We start from the raw sequence: 27,707 nt of genomic DNA on the forward strand, positions 1-27,707 counted from the left end.
GGCATGCGCACTTCGCACCCGGCGCCGCCGTTCCCTCACGCCTCGCGCCGGCTTCCGGGGCGGGTCCGCGGGACCCGGAAGTAATTAGGGAGCTGGGCCGGGAAGTCGAAATCTGGATTGTTTGCCATCGTTTCTCCGCGCTCTCTGGTTCTAGCGCCGCCGCCGCCGCCGCCGCCGCCATGGGGAAGCGGCAGCATCAGAAGGACAAGATGTAAGTTGAACTGAGAGGAGCCCCGCTCGGCCTCAGTGCCCGCCTGTCCGTCGCTCCGCGCTGCCCCCCTTCCCTCTCTCAGAGCTGGTTCCCAGAGCCACTCTCAAAGTGGAAGCCTCTGCCCCCTCCTCAGGTGGAGAATTACCGCCCCCCGGCGCCGAAGTCTCCCGGGCTCCCGGTTCTAACACACCGTAGGTGTCCTCATCTGAGCGTGGCCCTCCCACCGCCTCGGCGCTGGGCGAGCACGGGCCCCTGGACCGCGCTCTGCACTCGCGAGCTCTGCTCTTGAATCAGCCCCTTCCTTTCTTGCACCTCTAGTCTCCGTGCCTGCTGGTTCGTCGGCCTACACTCAAGCTCCGGAGTCTCGCAGTTTAAAACAAATTGGTCTTGCCCCGTGCTTCCCTCCAGCTACCATTGTGGTTTGTTGTTTCTTCTAACAAGACGTGAAAGACTTGCGTCTGCTTGCTGTGTTCTCATGTTTTTTGAAACCACTCCAGGCAGGCTTTACTCTCCAGCACTACTCTTGTCAGGATCCCGGTAACTTCTCTGTTGCTAAGTCTAGTAGTCAGTTCACAATTCTCATTTTGTTGGGCTTCTCAACAGCATATGACACAGTTGACCACCTCGCTCCTTCTGAAGCCCTTCTTTGGTATGTGGGACGCCATACGCTCTTGGTTTTATGTCTGCCTCAGTGGCCTCTATTCTCAGTCTCCTTTGCTGAATCCTTCTCCCTCTGTCCCAGACTTCATACACCCATGTCCTCCACGGTTTTTCTCCCTTTATGTTCTTCCTCGTGATCTCCCCCCTTACGTTAGTTAGCTGCTTACTCAACATCTCCAGTTGGAGGTCTGATGGACATCTCAAATTTAATATGCTCCCCTCTGTCAGTGGTCACACCACCATTCAGTTTCTTAGGTCAGAAATCTGGGAGTTAGCCTTGCTGTATCTTTCCTGTGGCTCTCTCCAACCCTCGATTCATTGGTAAATCCTTGTGGCTCTTCCAGGAACCACTTCTCACTAGTCCACCAACCCTCCCGTAGGTGGAGTTTATGCCAGCTCCTCCTTGAACCTTTGTAGTTGCCTCCTGATTGGTTTTCTGCTGCCTCTCTTGCTTGTCCCTCTCTACACAGGCACCAGAGGGACGCTTTGAGGAGTTATGTTAGATCATGCCAGGGCCCTACTCAGAATCCTCCAGCAGCTTTCCGTACTGTTTAACGCCAGTCCACAGCTCTTACCCACTTGCGGGGTCCTGCGTGATCCGACCACCGCCCTTCTTCATCTGCTGCCACATGCACACTCTTCAACGGCTTCACCCTTTTCTAAAAACTCAACAGCTTTTCCTGTCTCAGGGCTTTTATATGTGATAAGCCTGCTTGGTCTCTCTGCCTGGAAAGTTCTTCCCCAGATCTTCACATGGCTAGCTCCTTTGCATCATCAAGTTTTCTGTTAAATTTTGTTCATTTCCTTCAGAGGAAAGCAGGACTGTTTGTATTTGCTTATTAGTTTGTGTATCCCTGTGTTCTGTTGTATTTACCACCATGTGTCTGTATAGTAGGTGTTTAATAAGCATTTGCTGAATGAGTGAAACAGTTCAGTCATCAGTTACTTCCAGAGACTGTCCTCTTTACAAAGGGGGGTGGTAGTAAGATTCTCTTCCTCTTCTTCAGGTACATTACCTGTGCCGAATACACTCACTTCTATGGTGGCAAGAAACCAGGTAAGGCGTGAAATCCTTCTGTTCCCTTGGTGTGGATGTGTGTGTGTGTGTGGGGGGGGGTTGTAATTAAGGAATGATGTCTTCCCTACACAATAAGACTATAAAAGTTAACAGTGAACGAGAACACAGAAAGTGTAGCCGACAGATGGGTTGAGAACACGGATAATTCACAAAAGAGAAAATACACTAAACACATGAGAAAATGTTTAATCTTGATGGCCATACATACATGTATATATGTTTTGTGAGAGCACGCGTGAGAGTGAGTACAGGTCAGGGGAGGGGCAGAGGGCAAGAGAGAGTCTTAAGGAGGCTCCGCGCTGAGCACAGAGTGGATGCAGGGCTCGATCTCACGACCCTGAGACCATGACCTAAGCCAATATCAAGAGTCAGATGCTTAACTGACTGAGCCACCCAGGCGTCCCAGTGGTGATATTTTTTGACATAGATTAAGATAACTTTTTTTTTTTCTATCAAGTTAATAAAGAATAAAAAGAACGATAATACCCAGAGCTATCAAGGCTGCAGTAAAAAGAGCACATTCTCATTAATTGCTGATGGGGATAACACCAGCACAGCTGTTTTGGAAAGCCAAGCCAGGCCCCACAGCAAGGGTGTTAGGGTTGTGGGAGAAACCCAACCGCAGTGGCTTAAGCAAGTATGGACTTTTTCCTCTAAGTTTGTTCTTGGTGTACTCCATGTGTTATACCTGTTGAAATGTTTTTAACCCACACTAGTTTTTGCACTAGGTAGTTTATGTGAACTTTTTCTTAGCGTGGAATGGAGTTGGTGGTAGGGACATATGCATGAGGTTACTTACAGAATAACCTTTCTTTTATTTTCGTCTTAAACAGATATCCCACAAGCAAATTTTCGTCGTTTACCTTTCGATCACTGCAGGTAAGAGTTTTGAGTGTTAATCTGTCCCTCGTAGTTGTTTTCTGATGCTCATTATTTGACAGTGAATCCGATCCTTGGGGATGCAGATGTGGGTTCTGTGTTCCCTCACCTAGATCTTCCTTGAACTGAGAGAAGGTGACCTAACAGTGATAAGAACTAATACTTTCTGCTCCTTCTGTGTCTGTATGTTTATGCCCTGTTTCTTTTAGCCTCTTTCTTACCTTCCAAGGTAAGTAGACTGTTGTTTAGCCTATTTTATCCTTGAGAGGATCACCATTTAAAAGTGGGAAGTCCCTCGCCCAGGTGTCACGTCCAGGAAGTGATGCCTTTGAGGCTTGAACCCGGTGGTCTGACTCCAGGCCCATGTCTTCATGCTTTACTTTTAGTCCAGAGTCTAAGTAGTAACAGCATCAGTGATCGTCGTGATACCGTGAACCCCATTCCCCTTCCCTGGGAACACAGGTTACTGGCGGGGATGGGGAGAGACCCAGCCGTAGAGCCACGCAGATGCTTCTTCCCACCATGGTTGGTGTGTGTTTGAACAGAAGGTGGGTCTGCTGGAGAAGTGGGGCTCACATTAATGAACCCGAAGACACTGGGGGTTTGGGGATGGTCCATTTGGGCCTGCGTTTCCCCCAGCTCGAGCTGTGATCGTCCCTGCTCTGGACACATGCATTGTGTGTGTGTGTGTGTGTGTCCCATTGGGTTCTGATTCCATAGGTCACGATGAGCCTTGAGAACTGACAGAGCTCTCCTAGTGCTCTCAGCCAGACACCACAGGCAGGTAAGGGTGTAGGAAGGGCCAGGGATGCAGCCGCTCGGTCTGCCGCAGGAGGCTCCTGTGTAGCACTGAGGGAAGGCTTTCCTCTGCTCCTGGCCCTTGCTCAGGGAGGGTCAGCAAGTGGGACCCAGGCATCATTGGCTGGATTTCTCCCCGCCAAGTTTTGTCATCAGCCTCATGGGAATGTGGTCTCATTCAGAGTGCCTGTGAATGGATTTTATGGAAATACTTTCATCCTTGGTTCCCAGTTCCTCCAACAGGTCTCTGAACTGTGTTTCATCCACTTTTTAACTACCTTGGGTTCTGGGTAAAAATGTGCTTTGAGAACATGCCCTTCAAGGCCCGTTTGGGAGAAGATGCATGTACGGTGTCTTGCCATTTGGAGCTCGCTTTGTCACTGGGTCGTGTTTTCATCAGTCCCCAGCAGCAGCAGGGTCACACTGGGTTAGAGTAGTAGGTTGGGCCAGAGATGGAGGGGTGAGGTTGCCCCTTGAGGGCTTTCTGCAGCGGCATCTGGGGAGGTGACCCCATCACTGCCAGGCTGTCCAGGTCTGGGGGACTGACCTGTGCTGCCTAAACTTAGAGATGACCGATTTACAAACAAGCCAGGTCAGCCAGAGCTCTTGATGGCTAGTGATGGAAACCCGGTGCAAGAAAAAAGGGTATTGGCTCAAGGAAGTTCACCAGGTACAGTCTCCCTTCATCTGTGGGTTCTGCTTTTCCTTTTTTTTTTTTTAAAGCTTTTATTAATTTATTTGACAGAGAGCCAGAGAGCACAAGCAGGGGAAGTAGCAGAGGGAGAGGGAGAAGCAGGCTCCCCATGGAGCAGGGAGCCCGATGTGGGACTGGATTCCAAGACCCTGAGATTATGACCTGAGCTAAAGGCAGCTGCTTAACCGACTGAGCCCCCCAGGTGCCCCTGGGGTCTGCGTTTCCTAAGCAGACTCTCCATGAGGTGGTAAATGGCTTGTGACAGTCTGGGTCTATGCAGACCAGTCTACCCGCATATCCATGTATTAGAACTTACCCAGGGCTCCTAGGACACTTGCCTGAGTCACGTGCCTACCCCTTGGAAATGTGGGGGGAATGGTGTGTACACTCTAAGCAGGAGCAGGTGGGGCACCCCCAGACCAGGATCTCTTGGGATGAGAGAGGGCAGCTCTCAGTAGAAGAGTGTGGCTTACCTGCTATGTGAGGGTTTAGGGAGTGAATTCCAATCCTGCCGCCCCAAAGGCTACCTCCAGGAACCTCTTTTGGGCTTGAACATGATGACATGTGTCACATGACACGGCAGATAGCACCTCCTGGGACCCTTCCCTTGTATTTATTGGTTTGTGCAGGGAGCTTCTGAGGGGCGGGGATGTGGGGGTCACCTCTGTACCGGCACCCAGCCCTGGCTAGGCAGAGGAGCCCCAGAATTGTTGGAGGGAAGAAGGGAGGAATGAAGGGAGAAGTCACGGGAGCCACTGGGTGACCCGCAGTGACTCTGTCCTTTCTCAGTCTCTCTCTGCAGCCATTCGTCTACCCAGTCTGCACCCCTGAAGGCGTCGTCTTTGACTTGCTGTGAGTTTTCCCTCGACTTTTGAGCTAACAAAAGGGGTGAGACTGTTGATACCCACTCAGGAAGGGGGTATGGGACCAGCTGGAGGGTTTGTGGCTTCAGGCGTGCCAAGCCGGGCCACGCTGGGGTCTTGGCAGCCTCGGGAGCCCTGGGTGGCCCCTTGGGGACACAGGAGGGACTTCCAGAGCCTCGGGATGAGGCCGCAGTATTGCTGTGACCCCTGGGCAGGCAGCCTTGCTAGCAGGTGCTACTGTCCCTGCCTCGGGTAGCATTGAGCTCTTTCCACACATGGGGGTGTCTAGGGTTCTAGTTGGTCTGCCTATACTTGTTTGGAATGTTAATGAACTTGAGTACTTTTCCCTTGATGAGAGCAGAGCCATAATTCGGGTACGGACTTCCCAGTGCTGTGTTTTGAAGCGTGATGCTCAGTTTTATGCTCCAACATAAACAAGCTTCTGTAACTGTTTCATGTTTCAGTCTCTTTTTAGAAAATGTGGAAAATATTTCAAGGTAAAAGGAAAAATTTACAAAATCACAGTATCCAGGATAACCACTGTCAACATTTATACTCCTCTTTTTTTGTGAGTTTATTTCTGGTACATGGTTGAGGTAATACTGCAAAGATAGTTCTGAATCCATTTTTCACTCAGTTGTGTCATTCAGAATTCTCTGGAAGCCTGATTTTTGATGCTGGCCCAGTATCTCATTATATAGACGTATCAACATTTGCATATGTCTTTGTTCGCTGGTTTGTGTCGTTTATCCATAACCGCAATAAAAACACTGGACGTACGTTGAGACCCACATATCCAGAAACACTCCTCACTTCCTTGGTCAAGGCAAGCTGCTCGCAGAAGTGAAGTGGAGCGAAGCCTATTCGTAGGTCTCACCTGGACGCGGCCCTCCTGGATGGTGGCCTCGTCACGGGGCTGCACCTGACTGCCTGGCTGACATTCTCTCTTCTCTCCCCTTCAGTAACATTGTCCCTTGGCTTAAGAAGTATGGGACCAACCCCAGCAATGGAGAGGTAAGCGGCTAGGCAGGAGTTTAAGTGATGCCGAGTGAGTGCTGTCCTCTCATCTGTCCTTTTGTTCTGTGTTTTCGGTACACATGAGCGCGGTAGAAGACTGTTCACGGGGCACCGTGAGTGGGACTGTCGTCCCCTCCCTTCCCCACACTGTTCCTTTCTGGAAATGTTCCCTACATGTACATGCATGTACAGATGTACATCTTCTTTCCTTGGCCCGTGGATGCAGTCACACGTGCGAACCCCTCTGTACCTTGCTTGTGCACCCCACGGCGTGTTGGAGATCTGAACATCAGTGCGTAGGGTGCTGCCATGTTCTGTGGTGGCTACATGCATCTTCCTGTGGGGCCGCTGCAGTGTGTTTGAAGTCACCCGCTGTCCAGTGGACAGGGACTGCCCTTGTGCACGTTTCTCTGGACACACATATGAGCGTCCTCCCAGGACTGCTGGGTGACAGGGTGGGTGCGGTTTCAGTTTTGGAAGCTACTGGCAAATTGTCCTCCAGGGAAGTTGCAAATGCTTGTTTCCCCATACCCTCAACAACCATGAGTATCATCAAGTTTTTAGAAATTTTCCTTGCCTTAGCCTGAAAGCGGTTTTTAATTTTTTTTTTTTAAGATTTTATTTTTAAGTAATCTCTACACCCAGTGCGGGCCTCGAACCCACAACCCTGAGATCAGTTGCATGCTCCACCGATTGAGCCAGCCAGGCGCCCCTTAATTTGTATTTTTATCCTGAGTGAGGTTTAGCAGCTTCTTCTGTGTCGTGCATACAGGCCCAGTGTCAGGAATTCTGTGCCACTCGGGAAGAGAGCCCCAGAGCCAAGTTCCAGTGTAGTCGCCTCTTCTGCCCCCCACTGCGTGCCTCCATCATAAACTCGTGGGGCTGCTACAGTTCCCACATTCCGGTCGTCCCTTTACTTCTCGGAGCCCTCTCTTTCCCTCACACTGCAGCGCAGGCCCGTTTCTTCAGTTCCTCAGTGGCATCCACTTGCTCGGCGAGGTGTGAGCCTGTGCTGCGTGCAGCACCTGCAAGCTGTCAGCTGTGGCAGGTAGAGGCATTCACCGACAGGGAGCCGGGGCCTGGGGGCCTTGGGGAACGTCTGTGTGGCAGCGCCGTTGAAGCTGAGACCCGAGGATAGGGGGCGATGGTGGCAGATAGAGGCCATGTCACGGGGGGTCTTGAAAGTCCTAGGGGGAGGTCGGGTTTGTTCTGGGGGTGCTGGAGGCTGGGCAGGGTTTCAGGCAGAAGCGTATCGTGATCTGGTCTGTGTTTTTGTTTTGTTTTAAAGATTTTATTTGACAGAGAGAGAGCACAAGCAGGCAGAGCAGCGTGCAGAGGCAGAGGGAGAAGCAGACTCCCTGCCGAGAGGAGTCCGACACGGGGCTTGGTCCCAGGACTCTGGGATTATGACCTGAGCTGAAGGCGGACACCTGACTGACTGAGCCAACCAGGTGCCCCTGGCCTGTGTTTCAAAGGCTCAGTTTGGCTGCGGTGGGGAAACGGGACCATAGGGAGGCAAGGGTGGAAGGTGAGAAAGCAGCCAGGGGGCTGTGCACTGTCTGCGTGAGAGGTGCTGTGCGAACTCGGACCGGGATGGAGGCTGAGGAGGTGGCCCAGAGAGGCTGGACCCACGACTGCTGTTACAGATGGACCTGTGGGCCTCGGGGGGCCACCACATCAGGTTCTGAGTTTTTCCCAGGGCCGGGGAGAGCTCAGTAGGAGCCTTCTGGTGCAGCCCCATCTCGGGCGGACTGGATCAGTTAGTGTGTCCTGTGTCAGGGATGCCAGGGACAGAAAGGTGGAACCACGTGATCCAGCCTGTGCTTGCCATTCCAGTCCAGGGGGGCTTCAGCAGGAAGGCGGCCGCCTCAGAAGCAGAGCCATGAGCGGCAGGAGGGGTTTGGGTGCACGGAGTAGGGGCAGGCAGTAGGGTGGAGGTGGGATGAGGAGAGCCAGCAGGGAGGGTGGGGACTTCTGTGGGACCTTGGAGGACGGTTGACTTCAGGATGTCCGGAGGAGGTGTTTGAGGCTGAGAGGTTAACCTGATGAAATGTGGCCTGCGTGAGGAGGACTAGCGTGCCGGGTGAGGAGGGCCGGTTCTGGCGCCATGGAGCTGAGAGCTCTGTCTGCTGGGATGAGGCCCTGCCCTGCCGCGGAGGACAGCAGGCTGGATGAGGCCTGGTCAGTTCCGTGACGGAGACCCAGGAGGCCATGCAGTGTGGCGGCCGCCGTCAGGGAGGCCCAGGAAGGCCTGGGTGCTGTGAGGCTCAAGGGGAGGTAGTGAGGGGGCGAGCAGTGTGAACGGCGTCCTGGTCACCAGCCTAGGACAGGTGAAGTGTCACTGGTTCTTCACTTAGCCGAGGTCTTGTTACCTGTTTCCCAGAGGCCCTTCTGTGCTGTCCGTGCTCCCTGGCCCTTGTGACAGAATGTAGGGTGCTGTGGGCCCCTCGGATCAGGTGGGTGGCTCACCAGTGGTCCTTCCCCGCCCCTGGAAGAAAGGGGGCTAGACCAGGGGTACGTGTCCTGGGCCCGGCCGCCCAGGGCCTGTGGGCTTTTTCTCAGACGGTTGAGGTGGTGCTTGCAGCCCGGCCTCCCTTAGAGAGAGCTCTTCTTCAGGCGTCTGCTGCGTCCCTCCTCATGGTTTGTCATTTGAAAGCGTGACTGGCAGCGTTTTCCTGTGAGGCCTTCTGCTGGGAGCCACTGTGGGCTTCCAGGGCCTTGCTGTGGGGTCCGTGCTCCCTGCCTGTGCCCCGTGATTGGCTTGTGGTCGGGGTTCATTGCCTTCCCTGACATGAATGCTGCGTCCGCCTCAGTGGAGCAGCCGGTCTCAGGGCTCCTCTAGGGCGGAGGGTCTGCGCTCTGCGCTCCCAGTGGTGGCTTTCCGGCCCCGCTCTGCCCCTGGACCCCCTTGTGTCTTCTTGTCCGTGCTTGTCCTCACGGCCTCCGTCTCCGTCCCCATGGATATTGTCATTCAGTTGCCTCCGGGGTGCTTTTTGTTACTTGGACATTTTGCTTCACGGGTGTGCTTCAGGGCCCCAAGACATGCAGATGATCAGCTCGGCCTCTGGCAGCTAAGCAAGGCCCAACATGGCAGCTAACCAAGGGCAGTTCACCAAGGGCTGGCTTGGCCCGTGTCCCTTCTCGGGGACCCAGGAAGAGCGTGTTGTGTGCAGGGCCATGTACACGGGCTGCCTGGGCCTGAAGGAGGAGGGCTGTCTGATGGGAGGAGCCTTGGAGCGAGGACCCCGTTGTCTGTCCTAGAGTCGAATGCTCACCTGCACTGGTGGCGGGATGGTGGGGGGCAGTTGAGTGACAATGGAAGGAATGAAACCAGCTGTGGAGGAGCAGGTGGGGGCTGGCCACTGCAGGAGGGCGAGGACACAGGGCCCTGGCCCCAGGATGCCCATCCAGCGTCTCCTCTGTGCCTCGTGTAGGCAGGGCTGGGCCGGGCCCGCACCAGAGTGGCCACGGGCCGCTGGGATGTGGGCCCTCAGTCAGGTGCTCCTGGGCACACAGCTTTGCCTCCCCCTTCTGGGGTCCCTCCACAGTCTCCTTCACTTGCTCCAATCCAGGCCCCCCACTCCGGGGCAGCTTTTTTCCTCTGGCTGCCTGGACTGTGTTTTATTGTAAAGTTCCCCGCAGTAGAGGTGTAAACTGTAGACAGTGCAGAATTTTGAAAAGTAGAGGATCCCATCACACTCACTCAGCATGCGGGGGTACTGATTCCTTCCCCTCCCCCCCACTTTTTAATATTCTTTCTTAAATAGTCCTACAGCAGAACAGTAGGGGTATGCCTGTGTACCCACCACCTAGGTGAAGAAATACATTCATTTTTAACTTCAGAAGTAGTCAGTGCATCAGGGCTCACAATAAAACGTGTCAGCACTTGAGAAGTATAAAACACACCTCCACCCTCAGCCTCTAGGCAGGGCTCGCCCCGTGAGTGCGCCGCTCAGAGGCTGGGGGTTCCGTGGGGCAGCCCTCCTTCTCCACGTTACTTCTGGGTCCCGGGGCCCTCAGGGTGGCCCCTGCGGCTTTACTCCTTGCCTGCAGCTGTGAAGGCTTGCGTGCTCAGAGACTTTGCCCGTCTCTCTGCTTCACCCAGCCTCATAGGCTCTGCATTTCTTCACATCAGCCGTTTATTCGTTACGACTAATTTTAATAATTCTTCTTCCAGAAACTGGATGGGAGGTCCCTGATCAAGCTGAACTTTGCAAAGAATAAGGAAGGTGAGTGATCCCTTTTATGGCCATTTCAAAGACTGTGCCACAGACCCCAATGCCCCGCCTCTCATCAAGTACTCTGCAGAATCCATCATTCCTTTCCGATCAAGCCGGACACTCAATTTTTCAAATACACAGGGGCAGCTTGGCTGACTCAGTCACTGCAGCCCGCAACTCTTGATCTCGGGGATGTGAGTTCAAGCCCCACATTGGCAGTAAAGATTACTTAAAATAATAAGATAAGGGGTGCCTGGGTGGCGCAGTCGTTAAGCGTCTGCCTTCGGCTCAGGGCGTGATCCCGGAGTCCTGGGATCGAGCCCCACATCAGGCTCCTCCGCTGGAAGCCTGCTTCTTCCTCTCCCACTCCCCCTGCTTGTGTTCCCTCTCTCGCTGGCTATTTCTCTCTGTCAAATTAATAAATGAAATCTTTAAAAAAATAAATAAATAAAATAATAAGATAAAATGGTTGAAGTGGCAGAGGTTATGTGTACTTTACCCCAATTAAAAAAAAAAAGATGTAACATAATTTTTCCTTAAAGGTCCAGGTAGTTTAAAGCTGGGGGTGGGGTGGGGGGTGAAATGTTGTTTTGGGCACTTCTTCCCACAAGGGCAGTGGGGCTGAGAGGGTTGCTGATGGCCTCTGTGTGTACAGTTGGGCCCGTGGGCATGGACCCTGTCTAGCTGCGACCCTGGTCTGTTCACTGCTCAGACGGAGGCCCAGGGCTGGTGAGCGCGGAGGGTGATGGGTTTGCCACTGGTTGTGAAGCCCCACCCCAGCCCAGGGGTCCTGCTTTCTAGCCCTCCACATTGTCCACTGTTGTTGTCAAGTATACCAGACCCGAGTGACCTTGCTCTTGACTCTTTGTGGGCCTGGCCCAGTTCTCTCGGCCCGTGCAGATGCCCCGGTTGAGGTTATCTGCGCTCGTTGGGTGTGTGCGTCCTGGGAAGATGCTGGGGCCTGACACGCCTGTCTCCCCCAGAGCCTGGCCCACAGTAGGTGGCGGCTCGCCCTAAATGAGGGAGTGGCCTCGACAGAGCAGAAGCACGGTGCTTTGTGGATGGTCTCTGGAGGTCAGGGAGCTCCGTGCTGGTAGCCAAGCGCTGTAGACCTTCCGCTCTGAGATCGGCTGACTCAGAGGCCCACAGTGTGTCTCTCATTCAGCACGTATTTACTGAGTGCCTGCTATGTGCGGAGAGCAAAACAGGCCACATCCCTCCTGGAATAAAAGCAGCTTACGTTATGGTGAGGGAGGAAGCTGGATAACAGTTCACCATAGTGTGTCAGATGCTGCTTCTGCCAGCAACCGAAGATAAGGAGCAGGGAGGAGAGGGAGTCAGAGCAAGACACGCTGACGGGGTTTGCTTGGGAATCCAATGAGAGACAAAGCGTGAGGGATGTGGGGGAGAGCATTCCAGGCAGAGGGCACAGCCAATGCAAAGGCCCTGAGGAAGCCTGTATTGCTGGCACAGTGTGAGGGGTGGAAGCAGGGGGCTGTGGTCAGAGGGGTCTGGGTTGGGGACAGTGCAGAACAGTTGTGTAGGGCACGGGCAGCCACAGGACTCTCAGGTGCCAGCCAGAGAGGAGAGACGAGATCTGACAGTTCACCTGGTTTTTTTTGTTTGTTTGTTTTCTTTTTAACATTTTTGACCTGCAAGCACCTTTTTTTTTTTTTTTTTTTTTTTTTTTTTAAGAAGGCTCCACACCCAGCATTGACCTCAGTGCAGGGCTGGAACTCACAACCCTGAGATCAAGACCTGAGCTAAAATCAAGAGTTGGATGCTTGGGGGGCGCCTAGGTGGCTCAGTCGTTAAGCGTCTGCCTTTGGCTCAGGGCGTGATCCCGGAGTCCTGGGATCAAGCCCCACATCGGGCTCCTCTGCTGGGAGCCTGCTTCTTCCTCTCCCACTCCCCCTGCTTGTTTTCCCTCTCTCGCTGGCTCTCTCTCTCTCTCTGTCAAATAAATAAATAAAATCTTAAAAAAAAAAAAGAGTTGGATGCTTGGGGCGCCTGCGTGGCTTAGTCGGTTAAGCATCTGCCTTCCGCCTGGGTCATGATCCCAGGATCCTGGGATCAAGCCCCAAATTGGATTCCCGCTCAGTGGGGAGCCTGCTTCTCCCTCTCCCTCTGCTGTCACTCTGCCTACTTGTGCTCTCTCTCACTCTCTGTGTCAAATAAATAAAATCTTAAAAAAAAAAAGTTGGGGGGCGCCTGGGTGGCACAGCGGTTAAGCGTCTGCCTTCGGCTCAGGGCGTGATCCCAGCGTTGTGGGATCGAGCCCCACATCAGGCTCCTCTGCTATGAGCCTGCTTCTTCCTCTCCCACTCCCCCTGCTTGTGTTCCCTCTCTCTCTGGCTGTCTCTATCTCTGTCAAATAAATAAATAAAATATTAAAAAAAAAAAAAGTTGGATGCTTAACCGACTGAGCCACCCAGGCGCCACTTTTGCCTGGTTGTTGTTTTTAAAGATGTATTTATTTGAGGGGCGCCTGGGTGGCGCAGTCGTTAGGCATCTGCCTTCGGCTCAGGGCGTGATTCCAGTGTTCTGGGATCGAGCCCCACATCAGGCTCCTCCGCTTAGGAGCCTGCTTCTTCCTCTCCCACTCCCCCTGCTTGTGTTCCTTCTCTCGCTGGCTGTCTCTGTCAAATAAATAAAACCTTAAAAAATAAATAAATAAAGATGTATGTATTTGAGAGCGAGCGAGAGCATGGGCATATGTGTGGGTGTGAGGAGGGGGAGGAGCAGAGGGAGAGGAGGAGAGAGAATCCTCAGGCCGCGGGCTCCATGCTGAGCATGGAGCCTGCTGTGGGGCTCAATTCTGGGACCCTGAGACCACGACCTGAGTCAAAGTCAAGAGTCGAACGCTTAACCAGCTGAGCCCCCCAGGCGCCCCATTGGCTTTGTTTTTAATTGAAAACTTCAGACACGTGAAACTAGAGAGAATTAGTACAGTGATCCCCTGCCCCGTAGCCATTGCCCACTAAGGGTGTGTGGTTTTCTCTGTGCTCCCCTGTCGCACCTGCTTAGGTAATTTCGAAGCAAATATCAGATACCATGGCATTTCATGCTTAAGTACTTCAGTGTGTATCTCTGAATGATAAAGACTTAAAAAGTAATCATAGTACCATCATCACACTTAAAAACAACAGGAATTCCTTTGTATCATTGGATATTCTGGAATGCTTTCGTAATCATTTTTTTATAGTTTTCAAATCAAGTTTTTTAGAAATTCCACACAGGGGCGCCTGGGTGGCTCAGTCGTTAAGCGTCTGCCTTTGGCTCAGGGCGTGATCCCGGAGTCCTGGGATCGAGCCCCACATCAGGCTCCTCTGCTGGGAGCCTGCTTCTTCTCCCACTCCCCTGCTTGTGTTCTCTCTCTCACTGGCTGTCTCTCTCTCTGTCAAATAAGTAAATAAAATCTTTAAAAAAAAAAAAGAAAAGAAAAAAAAGTCCACACAAATCCGTGTGGTTGCTATCTCCTAAGTCTCTTAATCTGTAAATATCCTCTCCCCACCTTTTTCCACAGTGTATTTGTTGGGACTTACTTGAACATGCCTCCTGGCTGCCCGGTGCAGAGTCGCGGGGCAGGGGCGGGGCAGGGAGGGCAGTGGGAGCTTGTTGCAGTAACACAGGTGACGGTATAGGAGGTTCGGGAATGGGGCAGGGTCTGAGATGGAAGAGGAGGAGGCCAGGGTGGTGGCTACTAGCAGCAGGCTGGGGGCTGATGGCGCAGACTCCTCCAGGGAAGGCCATGTAGGGCTTGGGTTTTGCAGGACCACTAGGAGTTTCCCATTGGGATTGGAGCAGGGGGCTTGAGCCGCTCATTGTCCCTCTGGGTCTCCGTTCTGAGCCTGCTGACACAGGGTTCTGCCTCCTCTCTTGCTCAGACCTTCGCCCTTTCTCTGACTGGTTTTGCATGTGCCTTCTTTCTAGGAAAGTACCACTGCCCGGTGCTGTTCACCGTGTTCACCAACAACACCCACATTGTCGCTGTCAGGACCACTGGCAACGTCTACACCCATGAGGTGGGTTCTCAGGAACTATGTCACGTGTCGGCTTTTCGGCTCTTCAGCTGTGTGGCTCAGGGCAGCCCTGGGCTGGCAGGGCTACATTCTGAGAGCCACCGGCGCAGTCAAGAAGAGGTGTGCCTTTCCTGCGGCCTCCAGACCTGAAACCTGGGGGGTGGTTTTGAACCCCAGGGGTCCGCCCCACAGTTTTAGTCTTCACTGATCAGGCCCTGGGAGGGAACCTGTGCTCTGAGGGCAGGCCCAGGGCCAGGGTAGCGCCGAGTCGTGTCCCCCTCCCCCCACCTTGTGCTGGAGTCCCCAGGAGGAGCAGATGCAGGCTGGTGGGCAGGCGTGGGGGCGGGGAGGCCCCGATTTGCACCCCTAGCCTGCTGCTCTGGGTGGGCTGGCAGAGAGCACAGCAGCAGTCGCGTTGGCGCCGTATTGCAGGGAAGCCCTCTCTGAGCTGTTTTCCCACCTGTCCCTGGCTGTTGGCAGGGTCTGGATGGCCAGCGCTGCCCTAGGGGACCCAGGGGTCACTTTTGCCCAAAGAATGCACAGATTTGGTGGGAGGGGCTTGGTAGAACTGCATGGCCGGCCTTGTTGAGCCCGTTTGCTGATGTTTGCTGGTGTGTCACGGGAGTGTCCTTCAGTGAGCCTTGCTGAGATGGCTGATTCGAATATCTGGAGCTCAGCAGGCTCTGCCCTCCGTGGTGGGGCCGCTGCCGTGAGCCCCTGGTGGGTACGTGGTCGGGCCAGCCTTTTCCTCACCCCCGGAATAGTGCTGGCACCTGGGTGGGCTCCAGGCTCCCGGGGCCACGGTTGGGGCGGGCACGATAACCGTGGGCTCCCTCCTGGCTGCAGGCAGTGGAGCAGCTAAATATCAAGGCCAAGAACTTCCGAGACCTGCTGACGGACGAGCCCTTCTCTCGGCAGGACATCATCACCCTCCAGGTGGGTGTCCCCTTGCCACTGCTGTGCCCAGGAAGGACCCTGATGCCCTCTGCCAACCCCACCTCCCCGCCTAGGCTCAGGGGCCTGCCTGGTTGCGGTTTCCCAGCTGCCCCCAGCTCCTGGCAGCGCCCTCAGCTCCAGCGCCCCCGCTGTCTGTCAGCCCGGGTCTTCACAAGGCCACTTCCGTCTGGCTTTCGCATCTCCTTCCGATGCCTATCCTTGCTGTGTCAGGACCGCTCATCTCTGCTCCCAAAGCCATCTCCGTATCCAGGTGGGAGAGGACAGGCTGGTGTGTGTCCTACCCCAGCGTTGAACATAGAACGTGCCTCTAGATGTCAGCCCTGAGTGGGTTCCTGAAAGACCTGGACTTAGAAACTCGGGGGGTGGCCTTTGTGGGCTGTTCCTGTCCTTGGCTTGTTCCATCCTCATCAGAGGTCTGCGGACACTCCCTCCCACAGGGGGCCTCGCCGTTGCCAGGGCTCGAGGTGCTGTGGGCTTTGTGTCTGGCAGCCAGGCTGAAGGGAGCGTGTGGGGGTGTGTGGGAGGCCTAAGGTGGCTGCCCCGTGTCTGACCGCACCCCCAGATGAACATCCATCTGTGCTCATCAGCCGTGTGACGGGGAGAAGGGGACACAGTTTGGTGTGCCACTGTCCCCACCCCACCCCTGCTTGTGGCCTTGCCCGGGCAGAGCCCACTCCTGACCCCTGGTGCCCTCCATTCCCTGCTCGACACCCCAGGTCTCTGTGCTGCCCCTGGCCTCGCGCCTTCCAGGCCCGGGACTCTCAGGCCGCCCGCCCATCCTCTGCTGCCCGGCTCACTCTGCCCCACGTGTTGTTTTTGCTGCAGGACCCCACCAATTTGGACAAATTCAATGTCTCCAATTTTTTTCATGTGAAGAATAACATAAAAATAACAGATCCTGGTAGGTACAACCACAGCTGGCCTGGGTGCCAGGGGTTTGGGTGAAATAGGTAGTGCTTTCTGGGGAAAGGCCTCACCTTGCTGGGGGTGGGAGCTTCCAGGAGTCTTGCTCAAGCCCAGACTGGCTGATGCTTCGCTTCTGTGTGGAGGTTGGCAGGACCACACTCGCCCACACCCGCCCACAGGGGACCTGATGTGGGGAGTCCCAGCCGGGGCCCATATACTTGGTGGGCACAGCTACCTATGGTGGAGGCCTGGCCCCCGCCTCTGCCCCACTCAGGACTCCACCCCAGGGCCCCTTGGGGCCATGTCCTCTCCCAGGTCCTCCCCTGGCTCCTTAGAAGTTGTCTCTGTTCCCACTGTAGGGACAGGTGATGAGTGCATGCTGCTGGGTCCCTCTGGCGTGGAGGCAGGTCCTGGGGTGGGGGGGCGGTGACTGGGGCCAGGGGGCAGCTGGGGACAGAGTCCAGAGCCGACCACAGCAGAAGCTGCAGCGGGCTGACTTGCCACCCTTGTGGGCTCTTGCCTCGAGCTCTTCCCCGCACCCGCTCCCCTGCATCGTAGCCACCAGGAAAGTGTCACCGTGTGGAGGCTCGGGTTACTTGGCCTGCATCCTCTTCCGGGCTTCCGCTATTGCAACTGGCTCTGGCCTCCTGTCCCCGTCACGCCTGTCTGGGGACATTGCTGGGTGATCGGCTGAGCAGGGCCACCGTGCTGTTTTGTAGATGAAGAAAAGGCCAAACAGGACCCATCTTATTATTTGAAAAATACAAATGCCGAGACCCGCGAGACACTGCAAGAGCTCTACAAGGAGTTCAAAGGGGACGAGGTCTTGGCGGCCACCATGAAGGTCCCCGAGAAGAAGAAAGTGGACAAGCTGAATGCTGTGAGTAGGCAGAGGGCCACACAGCTGCCAGTGCGGCCAGCCTGCCCATCTCGGCCCCTCAGAGGGGTCCTGGGGGAAGGAGCTCGTTGGGGCCCTGGGATATGTTTGGAGGGAGGTGGCCGGGACCCCCCCCTTGGGGGCCCAGAGGCGGCTGCACTGAGGCCTCAGGAGGCTGAGGGTGGCAGACACGTGTGCTGGGGGCCGCACAGGGTCTGTATCTCACCCTGGCCCGAACTGGGCAGCCCGGAGTTGATATGCTGGGTGGACCTCTGTCTGGTCACCACGTGACACTGCATCCTCAGGACAGCAGGGAAGAGACAGCCCCTGGGATGCGGTGACTGCCCTGCAGAGCTGGTCACTTGGTGCCCAGAGGAAACCCAGGGAGAGACTACAGGGGTGTCTCAGGGTACCGTGGTGCTGAGGGGAGGGGGCAGCTGGTGCCCTCTACTTGGGGGTCACGTTTGCTTCTTGTCGGCCCCGAGGCCCCCAGTTGGCAGTGATGGTGCCAGGATTTGTGCCCCGACCTGTCAGGCCTCAGAGCGGCTCCTTCTCCTGTTGAGGCAGGGCTATGTGGGATGGGGGATGGAGGGGGCTCTGAGGCTCCCTCAGAGAATTACCCAGGGAAACTTGCGAGAGAAAAGAAAGAAGGTTGGTGTTCACAGCCCCACTCCTCTAAAACAGCAGTGCTTAGCGTTTTGGTGTATTTCCTTCTGATGGGGAGAAATCCCCTTTTTTTCCTCCTCTGTCTCGGACAAAAATACAACATATTGGGGCTTATTTTTTCCTGACTAAAAAAGCAATGTGTTTACTGTAGAAGATTGAAACCTTTGAAAAGGAACTAGAGTCCCTCGTACTGTGAACCCAGCAGCGACCAGTTCCTAGTTCTGTCCAGGGTCTCAGTTACCATGAGAGCCTTGGCCAGCTGGGCCTCAGCCTCCTGCCCAGGCGGGGCCCTCTGTTGCATGTGTCCCTGCGCGGTCCCCTCACTCCCTGAGCCCTTAGAGGGCCAGGCCCCCTGGAAGTCCCTGCTGGGCTCTGTGGGTGGCAGCCAGGGACAGCTTCTTAGAGGCACTGAGCGGGCCCCAAGTGGTGGGGTCCGGGCCTTCCAGCCTCCCGGGGCGCTGCTCATGGGCCCCCTGGTTTTCTCTGCAGGCACACTATTCCACCGGGAAGGTCAGCGCCTCCTTCACCTCCACTGCCATGGTTCCGGAGACCACGCACGAAGCAGGTAGCTGCCCGTACACCTCCGTCCCCAGCAGTGTGGCCGAGGGCAGGTGCCTTGCCCCCCAACGCCCCCCACCCCCCACCCCAGGCGTCGCTCCATCTGTGCCGGACCTTCATGGGTCTGTGGCAGCTCTGGTGTGGTCAGGCAGTGACGGGCCCTTTCTGAAAGTGTGTATGTGTCCGGGGGCAGTGGGCTTCGGAGACTGCAGTGGGGGCCCAGCTGGGAGCAGGAGACCCTTGGGCTCCAGCCCACGTCCCACCATGGCACCGGCCCCACACCCCTTCCTCTCATGTTTTTGGCCTACCAGGCTCCCACTGTCCCCTTCCTCCCCACTGATTGCGTGTCCAGGCTTTTCCAGTACCCCTCCCTTAACTACTGAGCCCTGCCTCGTTCCTCTGCCCCTACATCCACCCTGTCCTGTGGCCGGGGCCGACCCTCGGGCTCTCCCCGGAGGCTGGTGTGGGTGGGGGGGTGCTGCCCCAGCCGGAGGGCAGCACGGAGCTCGGGCCTTGTTTCTCAGCTGCCATCGATGAGGACGTGCTGCGCTACCAGTTTGTGAAGAAGAAGGGCTACGTGCGGCTGCACACCAACAAGGGCGACCTCAACCTGGAGCTGCACTGCGACATGGTGCGTGTGGCCGCCGTCCCCACCCTGAGCCCGTGCTCCTTTCCAGGGTCTTAAATCCATACCCGCACTTGGTACGCGGGTAGAACGAGCGAATATTCCACCTGGTCCCTAGAAGGCCTGGTGCCCGCACTTACCTCCCCTGTGAGCCGTGCACTGCTTTTCCTGGGCCTGTGTTCTGGGCGGGGGCGTGCGCACCCATCACTCAAAAGGGGTCAGGCTCCTTACGCACGCGTGCGCGCGCACACACACACACACCCCTGCCCCCCACTTGCTCGAGTGTCTCTCGGCGGCCCTTGCTCAGGGTCACGGCAGATGCAGGTGTCCTGTTGTTCAGCCTCATGGGTCCTGCTTTACTGTGTCCGGCCGGGCAACTGAACGGCACCCCTGCCTGATAAGGGCCCTGGGTGGTGCTTGCAGTCCTCCCGTCTGCTGCCCCTCACCTCACGGAAGTATCTGGGCTGTTTTGTAGACGCCAAAGACCTGTGAAAACTTCATCAAGCTCTGCAAGAAGCAGTATTACGACGGCACTATCTTCCACAGATCCATCAGGAACTTTGTGGTGAGTGACGAGAGTCCATGCTGGCCGCAGACTCGCGCCTCTGCGGGGGCTGCGGGACTCATGGCCAGGGCAAGGGCTGCAGATGTCTCCTGTGATCGTACCCATGAGCCCCTTCTCGGGTGGGGAATGTGCGGGCTGACCTAAGTGTCCCCAGCCCGGCCATGTTGGGCTCGTGCAGAGAGGCGGCCCAAGAGGACTCTGTCCTCACCAGCAACTCAGCTGCTCTCGAGCCCACCTGGCCGGTGGGGAGTTGGTTCAGTCGGTGGTGGGCAGTGGCCGGAGGGCCAGTGGGGCCTCAGGCGCGTGGGGCACAGCTTGCTGATTGGCTTTGGTTCCTCTCACAGATCCAGGGGGGGGACCCCACCGGCACAGGCACAGGTAGGCACTGGTGGGAGGGCTTCCCCGGCAGCTTTGGCTGCTCTGTGGGCCATGGCGGGTGGGTGGGCGGGAGGCGTGCCGAGAGTTCGTATGTGGAATCTGATAGGCCTGCCAGCAGCCTGCTGTGTGACCTCAGGCACATCCCTCAGCTTTCTCACTTTGAGATGGTTGCAAAGCCTAGATGGACGGGGAGAGAAACACGATGCCCTCTGACTGCTCCAGAGCCCCTTCCGGGCCTGTCGGCTCCGAGGGCCCAGGCCGCTCCCTCACTCAGTATGGTGTGAGCAGTCGTGACCCGCAGCTTTCACCCTTTACTCCTTGTACTAGGGGTCTGGCCCCACGCAGGGCTTCGAGGGGCCTGGGGGCCGTGGGGGGAGGTCCGTGGGGAGATGGTGATGAGGGTCCCTCGAGGCCAGGGCTGCCCTCTGAAGTACTCGTCAGTGTCCCCTCGGGACTTAGCACAGATTTCCAGAGCTGGGCTGCACGCAGCTGGGACCCAGTCGTGGCTGCTGCCAGCCGTGCTGCTTCCTCTTGCAGGCGGGGAGTCGTACTGGGGAAAGCCCTTCAAAGACGAGTTCCGGCCCAACCTCTCGCACACGGGCCGAGGCATCCTCAGCATGGCCAACTCGGGGCCCAACACCAACAAGTCTCAGTTGTGAGTCAGCGGGCACCTGTGGGTGGCTCCTCCCTCTCTGCTTTGCCCTAAAGGGGCTCCAGCTGAGTCCCACCCAGACAGTGGCAGCGCCCTGGAGGAGATCACATACCACCCCCGTGTGTGTGCCTTGGGGCGCGTGCCCACAAAGCCATTAAACGTAGGTGGTTGCTCAGAGACCAGGGAGGCCGCAGGAGGCGGCAGGTGCTGGCCTTGGGTGGCAGGGGAGGGGCGGTGGCCTAGGACATGTAGTGCATTTGTCGAAACGGGGTGACCTGGTGAGGGCCTGAGAATTGTGCTTGCTGTGCCGATGTGTCCGATGCCTGGGACACAGCCTCGTCCTAGTGGGTCAGCCGAGGGGATGAGAATAGGCTGGAAGTATGGGCCTGGGCATCCCCATGTCCTGGGAAGGGCAGGGGGTGAGGGCCCAGCGGGAGTGAGTGTGGGGAGGGGAGCGGCCAGACCTAGCCTGGCAGGGGCAGGGGCCAAGGGGCATCTTCGGGGTGGCAGAAAGACAGTTTTCCGGAGGAGCCTTACGCCATGGGGCAGGCAGGGGAGATCGGTCTGTGCAATGTGGGGACCGGTGGTCAGGGATGGTGGCATTGGGGGTGGTGGCTTTCCTGAACATGTGATGGGATTCCCCTGCAGAACTGTCCAGCTGGGTGGAGTGGGGGTGCCTGTCCAGCCAGGGTTTCTCTTGACCTATCTGTCTTTCCCTCTCTGGGAGCTGTAGGAGTTCACCTGAGTTTCATCATTTCTGATTTTAAAAATTCTTTGGTTTCTGCTTGTTCTTTGTTGACTCTTTCCTCTTTGCTCTCTTTTTATGAGGAGGTTTGTATTTTTCTTCAGAGCTTTTTAGATTAGGCACCTGTATTCTGGATATTTTTCCCAGGTGTTTACAGTTGGAAAAATTGCCCATGGTATTTTAAAATATATTCCAGTATGTCTCTCGTACAGTTTTTAGTTGTACTTAAGGGAGTTTACCCTTAGTTCATTGGTTCATGGGGTCTCCAGAAGTTTCGGAAGACTTTAGTTTTTTGAGGTGGGAAGGTTTTAATTTTTGTATCGTGTATTTACACACCGTGTCTGTTCACGGATGCAAACCAAGTGTTCTGTGTCCCTCCCGCTGTGCCGGCGTCACTTAGAGAGTAATCCCTCCTTTTCCCGGTTCAGTTGCAGCCCTGCCGCTGACTAGTCTTCTCACATGAGGTTGCCCGTTGGAGCTCCGGTCAAGTGTGGTGGGGTGGCTGCAGCCCCATGGGCAGGGAGTGGCTGGGGCCACCCGGACCCCGGGCCATCCTCTCCTGAGGGGGCCCCGTCAGGTGGAACACCTCCCTTTTGTACCCTGAGGGTCCCCTAGCTTCAGTGACTTGTTCTGGGTGATTTTCCATGAATCCTTTACCTCCTAAGCCCGGACCCTCCTGCTGAGTGCTTCGTGCAGAGAAGGCGCTCCCCCTGCGGGTGTTGGGAGAGGCCTGGCCACTTTCCCTCCTGCTCTCAGGCACGGGTTCCCTCCTTGTGTAAATCGGGCTCTCGTTCGGGTCCGTTCTGCTCCATGGGCTGTTATGCCCACACCAGCATCATACTCACTCAATCCTACTGGCTTTCTGTAGGAAGTTCTAGTAGGGGAGTCCACCTTCCCTGTTTCCACAGCATGTTTTGGCTTGATTTGGTTGTTTCCTCTTTAATATGAAATTTTAGATCATTTTTGTTTTTAAAGATTTTATTTTTTTAAAGTAATGTCTACACCCACCGTGGGGCTTGAACTTATGGCCCCGAGATCAGGAGTACATGCTCCACTGAGTCAGCCAGGCGCCCCAAACTTTAAAGTCATTTTATCTAGAGCAAATTCTAGGGGTGTTCCAATTGGAGTGATGGGGCATTGATATTTTGAAAGGATAGATGTATGACATCTTCCATTTGAGAACATGGCTTGACTTTCCCTGAGGGTATGTTTTCTATCTTTTAATGTGGTTTTGGAGTTTTCACCTGGGTTCCCTGCCTTCCCAGATAAGGCTACTTAAGGATTGTTTAAAGATTGTATAATTTGATTTTTTTTCTATTTATTAGAGAGAGAGAGCATAGGGGGAGGGGCAGAGGGAGAAGCAGGCTCCCCGCTGAGCAGGGAGCTTGAATGTGGGGCTTCATCCCAGGACTCCAGGATCATGACCTGAGCCAAAGGCAAACACTTAACGAACTGAGCCACCCAGGTGTCCCTAATTTGATTTTTTTTTTAAAAGATTTTATTTATTAATTTGACAGAAACAGCCAGCGAGAGAGGGAACACAAGCAGGGGGAGTGGGAGGAAGAAGCAGGCTTCCACCGGAGGAGCCTGATGTGGGGCTCGATCCCAGAACACTGGGATCACGCCCTGAGCCCAAGGCAGACGCTTAACGACTGCGCCACCCAGGAGCCCCTAATTTGATATTTTTAAATCAGAATTCTTTGCCAATTCTGTTGCTTATATAGGGAAAGTTTTTTTGGGGGGGTGCCTGGGTGGCTCAGTCCAGTATCTGCCTTCAGCTCAGGTCATGATCCGGGGTCCTGGGATCGAGCCCCACATCAGGCTCCCAGCTCAGCGGGGAGTCTGCTTCTCCCTCTCCCTCTGCCTGCCACTCCCTTGCTTGTGCATGTGCATGCCCTCTCTCTCAAATAAATACAGTCTTTTTAAAAAGTCTATTTTATATCTAATTACTTTATTAAATTCTCTTATAATTTGAATAGTTTTTATTAAGAGTGTCTTGGGTTTCCTAGCACAAGGTAGTGTTCTGCTCTTCCGGCCTGAACACCAGCCCCCTCAGGGTCAGGCCTGCAAGGAGAGGACGTGGGCACCCTGCTCTCCAGGTTACATGCTGCTTTACCATCGTTTCCAGATGCTTTTCTCTTAGCCTCTGTTACTCTGAGCAGACCGTTTTCTTTACCTTCTGGAATTTGTGGATAGAAGCTCTGGGTTGACCAGCCTTGCTGTCACTGTTTTGTCCTGGAGTAAACCTGGGCTGGTCCTCACCACGCTGGGCGCTCCGCCGGCCACTGCTTTAGGCCACTTGCCGCTGTCCTCACCCCTGATCCGGGTCTGCTGGCCGGGCCTGAGGCCCAGCGTGCACAGCCTGGGGAGGCTTAGCGGACATGGGGTCTGCGTGGTAAGGTAGCATGCCAAGGACAGCTTGTGCGGATCCTTCACGCTAATTCCTTAGTCAGGTTCCACTTTGTGGGCCATCTGGGTAGCTTCTGTTTCTTGCCAGAATGTAACTGGTCCGTCTCAAGATTTCCAAACTTCTGGTGGCGTTTCCCTTCCCGTCCGTCACCATGTCTGCATTCCCGCTCTCCTTAATGGCTTACAGAGGGCTTTTCTGGTTTTATTTTATGTAATTTCCTTCTGTTTCCATCTCACTGGCTTCCTTCTGTTTCTCTCCTTTCTCAGGCTCCCATCTTGCTCTCCACCACTGCTGACGGCACACACTCCCCTTCCCTGTCTTCTCAGGTCAAAGAACTAATCGTAGACTTGACTTCCTTTCTGGTATATCTTTGTTTGTCCTGTCGTTGCTTTTCTTTCCTTCTTTTTCTTCAGGACTGTTTCATTCCCTCTTAAGCTTCCTGAGCTGTGTTAGAAACGCATGGCAGATGGGGCGCCTGGGTGGCACAGCGGTTGAGCGTCTGCCTTCGGCTCAGGGCGTGATCCCGGCGTTATGGGATCGAGCCCCACATCAGGCTCCTCCGCTATGAGCCTGCTTCTTCCTCTCCCACTCCCCCTGCTTATGTTCCCTCTCTCGCTGGCTGTCTCTATCTCTGTCAAATAAAATAAAATCTTTAAAAAAAAAAAAAAAGAAAGAAACGCATGGCAGAGAGACCTCTTGGTGGGCAGAGTTCAGGTCTGCACAGGGGTGGGTGTTGACGTCTGTCGGGACTTGCCTGCCGGCCGCGTTTGGTCAGGCCTGGGGGGCTCCAAAGGGGTGCTGTCCCCGGTGGAATGGGCTTCAGCCTCTGTCCCTCGCCGAGTGTGTGTGCCGTGGGCTGTCGGGGACGTGGGCGGCATTGCACGGTGTCCCAGGAGGGCTGCCTGGCCCACACCGCTTCTCAGGGGACCCCACCCCAGGACGCTTCTCTCCATCTCTTGTTAGACCTCTCTTTCTGTTCTTTTACTCAGAGCTTTCCAGATTCTTGAAGTTGTAGGGCTGTCTTTTTAATGGCACACACCTAGATTTGGGGTTAATTCAAACTGATGGTCTTAGGTGCGTACTTAACTTTCTAGTCAGTATCTGTATTTTATCTTAATTTGTACTGCCAGGTTACTGTTTTTAAAAATATTTTTCATTTCTTCTTTTCCTCTTTCTCCCAATTTGGAAGTTACATGTCACTTCTGGCTTTAAGTAGATTTATTTCAAGCCTGCAGTTACCAGTTCATCTCTCTCCCTCCCTCGCAGGCAGACCTTGCCCGAGCCGTCGCCCCAGCCCAGCCAGCTCACATGTTCATATAGTTGGGCATTGAAATTTCACTCATTTTTACACCAAATTAGATGTGACAGTTTACTAGGTCAGCATTTATGGGTGTTTACCCACGTTCCTTGGTGTCTTTGCTCCCTTTCCTGCCCGTCTCCTTTCTTCCAGTTCAGAGTCCCTGCTGCTTCAGTTGCTGTCGCACCGGGACGGGCTCTGGAGTCCAGTCTCCCTCTCCACCCACCGCCCCCCCAACAGCCTCTGCCTGCGGGCTCTGGCAGCGTCTGTCTGCCTGACAGAAGTTGGCAGCAGCCGGGGCTGGAGGCAGAGCCTTCCTTGGCCTTTCCTGGGCAGCTGTGCCCGGGGGCTTCTCCTGGGGAGCTGGGGTCCCGGTGCCCCTGGGTGGCCTTGGCTGACGGCCTGCCCTAACCAGGCGGAGTGTGGGGGCCGCACACATGTCAGCTGCAGCTCCCCGGAGCTGCTTTGAGGGGACGGAGATGCCTAGTGTGTGCCCAGAAGTCTTGGGGGCCCAGCAGGCTGGGTGGGGAAGCTGCCGGGCTCTTCCTGACACCCTGTCCCCTTCGCCCAGCTTTATCACCTTCCGCTCCTGCGCGTACCTCGACAAGAAGCACACCATCTTCGGGCGGTAAGAAGCTGCTGCTGGCATCCAGGGTGCTGCTGCGGGTGGGCTCCTTCCCCAGTGGGACCCTCTCGCTGCCTTTCCCCTTGCCTGGCTCTGTGCTCACTTGCCCGCATGACCATCACTGCTGAGGTCACGGCCATGCGGAAGTGGGGACTTGGGGCCTCTCTGTTGGCCGGGGGATGGTTGGCTCCGCAGACCTGCTGGCTGAGGGGAGGGCCGCTCTAGCCCCCTCTGGCCGGCTGCCCTGTCCAAACTCACCCTCCTCGGGCTGTCCTCTGGATGCTTCCAGTTCTCAAGCCTGGGCCCTGTCCTCTCTGTCCTCTTGTCCTATGAAGGCCCAGGTGGTATTTCCAGCTTGTGGCCTCATGGCGTGTCATGCCCCTTGGCAACGTGTAGCACAAAGGGCGCTACGGAGAGCGTGGAAGCAGTGTGCGCGGCTGTGGCCCACCCGCCCTGCTGTCACCTCTTCCCCCGCCAGGCCCCTCAGGCCCGTCCTCCGCCCCTCCGCCTGCCATGCCACAGGGACTTGGCTCTTCGGGGTGTGCTGCCCTGGGGCACATTCAGAGGTACCCCCGTCCCTTGGCCGCAGGGTTGTTGGGGGCTTTGACACACTGACAGCCATGGAGAACGTGGAGAGTGATCCCAAAACTGACCGCCCTAAGGTATGTGCCGCGGGCGAACAGAGGGAGCGCGGCGGCCCAGGCTGGGCACCGGGCAGGCGGGTTCGGAGGGGCCTGCTGCCTCCTGCCGCCCGCTCACTCGCCTCCCTCCGCTGCTAGGAGGAGATCCGCATCGACTCCACCACGGTGTTTGTGGACCCCTATGAGGAGGCCGACGCCCAGGTGAGGTGGCCACGGGGTGGGCAGGGGCTGCGGGGAGCCTGCCCGGCCTGCGGCGCTGTGGGCCAGCTGTCGCCCTGCTCCACCACAGATCGCCGAGGAGCGGAAGAAGACGCAGCTCGAGGCGGTGGCCCCAGAAAGCACAGTAAAAACACAGCAGCCCAAGCCGGGGAGCCAGGGCCCACAGACGTACCGCCAGGGGGTGGGCAAGTACATCAGCCCAGCAGCCACGTGAGTGCAGTGAGGGCACTCGTCCCGTTGCGTGGTGCCCTCCGAGCCTCCCGGTGCCCACGGGTGAGAACCCGCCTGTGGCGAGGGAGCGGCGGGCATTGGGGGTGAGCAGGTGCCCTGGGGGCCACGGTGCAGGCTGGAGCTCGAGGACTTGGGCTGGGGGAGGGTACGTGACTGTGCGACCTCACAGCCAGCCGGCGCTGCGGGAGGGCGCGGGCTCCCAGCTCCGGGCCTGGTCCGCACCCAGCAGCTAGAGCGGTTCTCCTCTTTCCAGGAAACGGGCAGCAGAGGAAGAGCCCTCAACCAGCACAGCTGCTCCTGTGGCCAAGAAAAAGCCCAGCCGAGGCTTTGGGGACTTCAGCTCATGGTAGCAACGGGTCTGCCCCTCTGGAGTCTCCGAGGGACTCAGGGTGGGGTCCTGTGTCCACACCATGGAGTTCTCTGTCCTCCCGACTACAGCTCACTAAAGCTCTTGCTTGTTGCCCCGAGTCCCCTTTCCTGGCCTTCGGAGTCCATGGGCCTTCCCAGCCCGAACCCACTCTCAGACCACCAGGCATGGGCTGTGGCCCTTAGGCCCGCCTGCAGCGAGGGCTGGGGTCGGGGAGGAAGGTGGGATCTCTTGCCCCGGGCTTTCCTACCCTCCTCCACCCCATTTTCTTAGGGACTGTTTACTCAGCGTAGCCCCCGGGACCTGGTTAGAAACAGGTTTGCGGAGCCCGATCCACCTGGGGGGGTGTGGGGAAGGGGGGTGTGGGGGCGGGGCTCCACACCTGTGGCTGCCACACCTGGGGGAGCGCGCCTGCCACCAGTGGCTTGAGGACCCTCACCCAGAGCCTTGACATGAGTTTCTAAAACCTCTTCTGCTGCCTCTTGCCTGGACTCCCTGGGGCCCGGCTGCCCAGCAAGGACTCAGACGCTCGCAGCCATGTACCCG

At 56.0% G+C, this 27,707-nt stretch overlaps 1 protein-coding gene across 2 annotated transcripts; it reads left to right on the top strand.

Annotated features, from left to right (window-relative positions):
* Positions 1-57: 57 nt before the first annotated feature.
* PPIL2 (peptidylprolyl isomerase like 2) lies at positions 58-27,289 on the top strand. 2 transcript variants are annotated; one of them, XM_034643390.1, is made up of 20 exons: positions 59-211; positions 1,879-1,928; positions 2,783-2,828; positions 5,110-5,172; positions 6,146-6,197; positions 10,378-10,429; positions 14,354-14,445; positions 15,289-15,378; positions 16,225-16,300; positions 17,025-17,185; positions 18,338-18,413; positions 18,931-19,037; positions 19,507-19,596; positions 19,941-19,974; positions 20,512-20,629; positions 25,650-25,706; positions 26,293-26,365; positions 26,483-26,545; positions 26,634-26,773; positions 27,048-27,289. In XM_034643390.1, the coding sequence occupies exons 1-20, from the start codon at positions 180-182 to the stop codon at positions 27,142-27,144; spliced, it is 1,569 nt and encodes a 522-aa protein (XP_034499281.1). In that variant the 5' UTR covers positions 59-179; the 3' UTR covers positions 27,145-27,289. The 2 variants fall into 2 exon arrangements, with proteins under 2 accessions (XP_034499282.1, XP_034499281.1); XM_034643391.1 differs by lacking the exon at positions 5,110-5,172 and having other exon boundaries at positions 58-211.
* The last annotated feature ends 418 nt before the right edge of the window (positions 27,290-27,707 follow it).

This window comes from Ailuropoda melanoleuca, chromosome 14 (assembly GCF_002007445.2).
Source record: "Ailuropoda melanoleuca isolate Jingjing chromosome 14, ASM200744v2, whole genome shotgun sequence".
Lineage (NCBI taxonomy): Eukaryota > Metazoa > Chordata > Mammalia > Carnivora > Ursidae > Ailuropoda > Ailuropoda melanoleuca.

Coding starts and splice junctions, on each gene's coding strand:
- PPIL2 (XM_034643390.1), top strand. CDS start 180: ATGGGGAAGCGGCAGCATCAGAAGGACAAGAT. Junction 2,829..5,109: donor TTACCTTTCGATCACTGCAG/GTAAGAGTTTTG, acceptor GTCCTTTCTCAG/TCTCTCTCTGCAGCCATTCG. Junction 16,301..17,024: donor CATAAAAATAACAGATCCTG/GTAGGTACAACC, acceptor GCTGTTTTGTAG/ATGAAGAAAAGGCCAAACAG.